This window comes from Zymoseptoria tritici, chromosome 9 (assembly GCF_000219625.1).
Source record: "Zymoseptoria tritici IPO323 chromosome 9, whole genome shotgun sequence".
Classification (NCBI taxonomy): domain Eukaryota; kingdom Fungi; phylum Ascomycota; class Dothideomycetes; order Mycosphaerellales; family Mycosphaerellaceae; genus Zymoseptoria; species Zymoseptoria tritici.
In genome coordinates, this window is record NC_018210.1 from 1,842,146 (window position 1) to 1,849,372 (window position 7,227).

Here is a 7,227-nt window from a genome sequence, read left to right on the forward strand (position 1 = left end):
AGGGGCTCCAGATGTTCGATCTGCCTTTCTAGCCAGGTTGCGTGATGGTCGAGGGGAAAACTCTCTCCGATAGGAGTCAGCACAATGAGTATGTCGACCGCTCAAGTTGCTTCCACGATCCTCGGCTGAGTCTACTTGGAGCGGTGCAGGGAGATGTGTGAAATGCCCTGATTGGGGGCAAGCAATGACCAAGATATGCATGAGCATCTGTCCCATAGTTGGAACAGGCATTCATACCGAGTCAGTCTACCCTACCGGGACATATGGCCATGCATGCAATGCGTTGTGTGATCAGGGAGAACAAAAGGCGAGGTACGAACACAGCTACGATGTCAGAAAGCACCGTGGTGGCATTTCTGTTCTTCACTCTGCATGAAGAATGCCCAACAAGCTCCCTGCGGAGGATCTGTCGGGGTCCGACTGAGAATGTTTTGCCAGGTCCGACGTTGTAGCAGCAACGTAGTGTAATGCACCTGCACAGCTTGCAGATAGCTTCTTGTGCGAAACCACTTGCATAGTCGGTCAATGACGAAGTATTCCGCTTCGCACAGCTCGAAAAACATGCCCACACAGCGATCCACGGAGCTTGACTTTAATTGCGTCACGAACCGAGAGGATCTACGAGATGCGTTGGGCTGAGACTTGAGTTGGTCGTCAATGTGCGAGGACTGAGCTACCCGCACGTAGCCGCGATCGCGAGAACCTCGAGGCTACTCCACAGCGCAACTAAAGCGCCATTACCCGCAAATGCAGCTCAAAGACGTCCGAGCCCATATCGAAACTCGATTGGTGAAACCGGAAGGCCCCCAATGGCGACTACTCTGCCATCTGCATCGCTGTCGCTGGGCTAGAACGTCTGGTCATGGCGCGCTGTCAGACGAGCCGCGTTGGGGATTGACTCGCGGCAAGACGACACAACAATCGAGCTGCACTCCAAACTCGGATGCGATCGCTCCACCCGCCAAGCCTTCACGGGGCGTCAACTCATGCGAACCCTGGAGGGGGGATATTCGATGCCCATTGGCGCACAGACCGAGGAGGCAGTGACGGCTGAGCTGATTGTGCGGGCGATCGTGGTCAGTGTGTATGGTCGGAATGGGGCGGAGATCAGGACGAGGATCAGAGCACGCAAAGCGGAAGTTGTCGAAAACGTCGGCTTGCGATGGGAAGACCTTCGTGAAGACATTGGCAGAACGGCTGTGCAATTTGCACCTGACCCCTGTGACAAGAAGACGTAATATTTCAATTGTACATCAAAATGGGAGGACGGGAGCTTACTCTATTACTGCGCATCATTTTGTACGAAATCGACCGTCTTCAACGTTTGAGGAAGACACGTCACGACAGTCACATCAAACGCTGGGGCTGTCGAGAAGGCGTTCTTCGGTTTTCTACAATATACGTAGCCGGGTTAATACCCTTCTCATTGTGCGCCAGGGTTCATCGCTGTCTGAGCTCGATTAACATCGCAGGACGAGATACTGGACCAGCGCCATGGATAGTCGAAGCGCTGTACATTTTGAGATGACAATCTTTCACAGCCTTGCGACCAGGCCGACGCCTCCATTCCACTTCATGCCCAACCTCTGCATGTATGAGAAGACCGAGCCGATTGGAACACGGGCTCCGTAAAGCGAATGCCAACGGGAGGCGAACGAGCCTAGCTTGCAATCAGTATTCTAGAAATGGCTGCACTTTTGGGCATTGCTTACCTGGAGCAGGACCAAGTTCTGTGAACCCGAGAAGCTCAATGACTGCAGGTGCCAGTAGGTAGAGAATCCCCAGCGCGAGGATGGCGCAGACGATTCCTGCAATTATAGGATGTTCCTTTACCAATTCTTCTCCGAGCTCTGTGATATTCTTGGCTGATTCCATGGCTTTGTTGAATGCCTCCTTCATAGCAGGTCCCATGCTTGCTTCCGCTGCGAGAGCAGTCTCAAGAAGACCAAGGATACGTCTCGCGATAGACTCGGCCCAAGACGTCTCTCGGATGGCTCCCTCTAGGGCCACGCGGAGTTCACCAGTAGACATTGACCTGGTGTGGAGCGTGAAGACCATCTTCTCGGCGAGGTGCGAGTCGCTGTAATCTTCATACTTCGAGTCGCAATTTTTCTCGGACAGCAGGGAGCAGTGAATGGAATCCTTCGGGGAGGACAGAAGCCTGGTTCTTCCAAAGCAGCTAAAAACCATGTCGAGTGCTGTGAGAACGACGAACGGCAGTTGATTCTGGAAGCGCAGGAGGAGAGGAGCGAGCGGACTTCGGAGTGGAGGGAAAACACATGGGAGGACAGGGCGAAGAATATAATCGGTCTAGTGCATCACCTTGACTCGGCACAAATTTCAACCAACACCCTCGCTGTTGAAGGATCCTGCAATTATGTAGCTTACGCATAGCCGAAGGCTTAGCTACCTTGGTCAAGCAGCGGTCGGCTGGGTTCAACATGTGAGACGGCATCGGAACCCCATTCCAGTAGCTTACCGGCCATAGCATGTTGCATCGCGGGTGACCGGTATAGTCTAGACCCGGCGAAGTATTTCGCCAGTAGTTCAGCGTTTGCGTTGTGCGTTCAGGCGGAGTCTGTACCGGCGTACCGGAAGGGAAGGGGACCGGCATCCCACTCCGAGCGCTTCCTCGATCAGCAATGCTTCCTCTATCAAGTCTTACAGTCCTTGTGGTGTTTCAATGCCGCATCAAACTAAGAAGAGCGCCCTAGTTTTGGAACAATATCATGGACAAGGATTACGCAGAGGCCTCACCTTCTCCGGCGTCAGCTATCGCACAGCACAGCTTTTCGATCAAATCTGAAGAGGAAACGCTTGTAATTCCTATCGAACGAAGCTGGAGATCATGCCAGGTCTCTGTCGCTAGAACGCTAGAATTAAAGAACGAGCCACCCTCGGTAGTTACGCAATAGCAGAGAACGCGCGTACCTATTTTTAGTACGCGCGTTCTCCACCCTTAGTTAGCCGTAGAGGATTGTATGTATTTATGCTTTATAAATACTCGTCGTCGCTAATATAGTTAGTTACTATCGCTCGTATTATTACTCTTATTATTACTACTTACTAACTATTATAGACTTAAGGTTATTACCTTCTAGAGTACGTATAATACTAGCTCTATAATGTATTTAATACCGGGTAGAGTAGTCGATATATCGCTAGATAATATAAGCTAGATCGTGTAAATATAGTTATCTATAGAGTTATTTAGTACTACGTATCTACTAGCTCTTATTTGTTATAGCTAACTAACTGTTCTTACTACTACTAAGGAGCTCTAGCTCTTAAGCTACCTATGCGACTAGCTATATATATATCTAGATAAAATAGTATAGTTTATATTTAATATAATAGGTAAGGTAGTATATAATAGGATAGTATAGAATATTCTCTTTAGGTATAGCTAGAGTCGGAAGGTAGCTTAAAGAATTACTAGTAAGCGTAATAAGAAGCTAAGAAGCTATTAGAAGGCTAAGACGATAGGCTAGCTACGCGAGAAGCTAGTATTTATTAATAAGTCGGTAGTAAATAAGTATAATAGACTAAGGAAGTATTCGTAAGGGCCTATTAGTCGTCCGGCGAATACGTCGTCGCCGTCGAGGTAGTTAGAGTAGTAGTTATTAGTACCTATAATAGTAATTAATAGCTACCTTAATAGCCCTATACTTAAGTAGGGTACTATTAAGATAGAGGATATCGTTAGCTAGCTACGCGACGTTATCCTTCTATAGCTCTTACCTAGCTCTATTATTATTATAGATAATATAAGTATCTACTAGTATAAGGAGATATCTATTATAGTCGCTAATACCTTCTACTTCCTCGAATACCTACTACCTTACTTACCCGACTTTAACTCTATCTATAAGGGTAAAAGAATATATAGTAATATAGAGAACGCCTAGTATCTATAGATAAAAGGTAAGACTAATTCTTATAGAATTTAGTATTTATACGCGAGCCCTTCGAAGTTATATATATAGGCTACACTAAGTATTAGTTATTCCCTTAGTTATAAGACTAGAGTCTTACCTTATATAGTATAGATCTAATAATCCTTACTTAAGCCTTAGTAATACTATTATACTATTAAGTAGTTCTTTAACGTACTAAAGGCGTAGATTAAATAGTACCGGATAGAGCTACCGGTATTCGATAGTTTTAAGGCGTTCTTAGTATATATAGTACGTAAGTAGAAGTTTAGTAAGAGGGCGTAAAAGTATTTTAAGAAGAGTAGTTATTACTAAAGAATTTAACGTTATAATAGAAGCTTCCTATTAGCCTACGCTAACCCGGGAGCAACTATTATAATACGTTACTAGTACGAATTAAGGTAAATATATCTACTTAAATTATACTCTCTTATAAGGGTAGTATAACTAGGTAGTAACTAATACGTATAAGTAGTCTATATACGAATGTCTATATTACCTACCGAGTATAACGAAGGGAGGTAAAAGGGAACAAAAGGGAATATATACGCTAAGCCTCGCTTAGGGTAGCCTCGGGTCTATATTAGGTCTATATTAGGCCTAGAATAGGCCCGATTTAGGCCTAGAGTAGTATACCCTAGTCGTTCCCTAATAGTATCCTCCCCTCTCCTAGCGGCCTATTCCTAGGTTATAAAAGAAAATAGTAAAAAGAAACTTAATAATATCTCGAAACCGACTAACGAGGAAGGAATTAAACCGTAGTATTTTATATCCGATCTCCGGTAGGTTAGTCTATTAAAAACTACTCTAGCTAACTAGGTACGACGAAGTTAGTTTACGTATAAAAGCGCGTAATTAGATAGAGTAAGTAACCGCGCGTTAGTATATAAATGTAGTACCTAGCGCCTTCCTAAAACGGAAATCGGTATAAAAAGAGGAGCTATAAGTTAGTCGAAGACGTACTACTAATAGGAGACTCGAACCGACGGCGCTATAAGAGGAAACCGACGGAAGGAGAAACTATTAAATCGACGCGACGACTACTAGGCTATTTAAACGGAGGTAGTAGTGCTCCGGTTATATATATAGATACGTAGGGCGGGGGGGTAGAGGTTCGGTTTCGTTATTATTATTATCTTTAGTCCTTTTAAGGAAATAGAGAGGCGTTTAATAGCTATCCTTAGCCTATATCTAGTACGGTTTAGGCCTACTAGCTATTATAACTAAGACTCGGACTAAGGAGTCTAACGTTAGGTCCTTATTTCCTATATACGCCGTAGTATCCCTTCTTCACTACTATTACGTAGTATAAATAGGCCTAATTCCGGTCTCGTAGCTACCTACCTAATACCTAAGGCTCGTAATTACCTATAAATTATAACTCCTTATGCCCGTAATATATTAGTAAATTCGAGTTCTTAATTATAGACGTAGTCTATATATCTCTATATATAAAACTATATCGTTCTTCTTAATCCTTCCTTTCTTCTTTATTAACCTCCTTTACTTCTGTTCTCTTTAACCTCCTTATCGAACTTTACTACCCTAGCTCTAGCCTTCCCCCTCGTATCTATCTAAGAAGACTATCCGCGTAGAGTTTTTAGTAATAGCTTCTTTCCGTTACCGACCTTTCCTTAATACTCTTCTACTCCCCGCCGAGCGCTAACTATTATATCGGTCTAGAATACGAGCGCCGCCTTAGGCTCCGGAGGTAATAATTAGACCTTAAGTAGTACTATAGGAGGTCTAAATCTACGCCCTAACCCTTAGTCTCCTAGCGTAGGCGTCTAGTAGCGTTGTTTAGTAGGCGCTTCTATAGGAAGTAGTCGTCCGAATCCGAGGGATTTGCTATCTAATATTCCGCGCGCGAACTCGAATAATTCGCTTACTTAGCGTCTCGGTATATATCTACGCTACCTCCGGGCTAATTTGTTACTAATTTAGATAGGTCTAATAATCGTCGTCCTAAGTAGTATATCTATCTCTAAGGATCTATATAATTATAATAAGATAGCTATTTCGTATATACCTATTAGTTACGCTAATTACTTACCGTAGGCGATTTGCCCTCGTCCGGACGCTTATAAGCTCCCTTATATTAACTATATCCATCGCTTCTACGACGTTAATTAGTACCTTACCGCTATATAGTAGCTACCTATTAGCTATCGTTATAATATAACTAAGCTACCTAAGGGTACTTACGTCGGCTATACTAATCTCTAGTAGGGCGCGGCGTACTACCTAGTACTAGAGGAGGCGTACCGCGCTATTAATATCCTTAACCTATTCTAGTCGGACTATATCGTCTACTACTATCGCTTTCCTACTATTAGCAATAACGATTTTGCGACTAGTCTCGATACCTCGGCTAAGGCGAATCGTCGCTATTAGTATATTTCTAACCTTTATTAGGGCTAATTTAGATATAAATCCGAGCTAACTTCGTTCTTAGCCGCGTTTACTAATTCCGTAACTACGCTAATAGGCTCTATCCTTAATTACGTAACCTTATTAAGGAAGTCTTTACCGTTAGGGTTAACGCTACCTAGGGCTCGCGTATCCTCTCGTTCTTTACTAGCGCCGCTCCGAAGCCTTGTTAGTATAAGGACCTTATCTCTAAGCCGACAGATAATTAGTAGTTAGTATACCGCCGCTCGCGCCGCGCCGATATAGAGATTAAAGAGCGGACCTTTAAGGCGGGGCGTAGGATAATAAGCGTTATACTATTTAATATCGTAGCTAATTCGGAGGTGGAGCTTCGTATCGTACGCGAGTTATTATAGCGCCTTTAGCGGTTAGTATACTACGGCCTATTTATATACTAATTCGGCGCTAAGATAAGTATATAGAAGGCCTAGTAGCTATTAAGTATAATAGATAACGTCGGTATAGTATTAAAGACTATAGCGGGGCCTAGCTTATTAGACTCCTTAGTCCGGTTCTTTATTTTTAGCTATAGAGCCTCTTAATTTTTAGCGTAGAGGGTAAGGTAAAAGCGTACGACCTTATCTACGAGCTCTTTTCTTCTTTTAGCGAGTCGGATACCTACCGGTAGTAGTATTCGGGCCTATTTTAGGCCTACCTTCGGCCTATAGCCGGGCTTACTTAATCTTAAACTCTTTAATAAGTTCGCTTACTCCTTCTATATTCTCTACTAATATCTACTCGTTATATTCTAGGGAGTACCCTAACTATCGTACTAGGTATTCCCTCGTCTCCTATATATCGCCCCTTATAGCTAGGATCCCTTCTACCTCCTAGTTATCCTCCTTATTATCTTTTAGCTTAA

General features: G+C 43.8%; 2 protein-coding genes across 2 annotated transcripts; one reads left to right on the top strand and one right to left on the bottom strand.

Moving 5' to 3' along the window:
- Window positions 1–869: 869 nt before the first annotated feature.
- On the top strand, window positions 870–1,238 carry MYCGRDRAFT_47312 (uncharacterized protein; the record flags this gene model as incomplete). Its single annotated transcript, XM_003849478.1, has 1 exon — window positions 870–1,238. A coding segment is annotated over one exon (369 nt), but the record flags the coding sequence as incomplete, so codon positions are not given.
- Window positions 1,239–1,369: 131 nt separating this feature from the next.
- On the bottom strand, window positions 1,370–2,248 carry MYCGRDRAFT_105798 (uncharacterized protein; the record flags this gene model as incomplete). Its single annotated transcript, XM_003849543.1, has 2 exons — window positions 1,370–1,660; window positions 1,713–2,248. The coding sequence occupies 2 exons, from the start codon at window positions 2,188–2,190 to the stop codon at window positions 1,536–1,538; spliced, it is 603 nt and encodes a 200-aa protein (XP_003849591.1).
- Window positions 2,249–7,227: the final 4,979 nt, after the last annotated feature.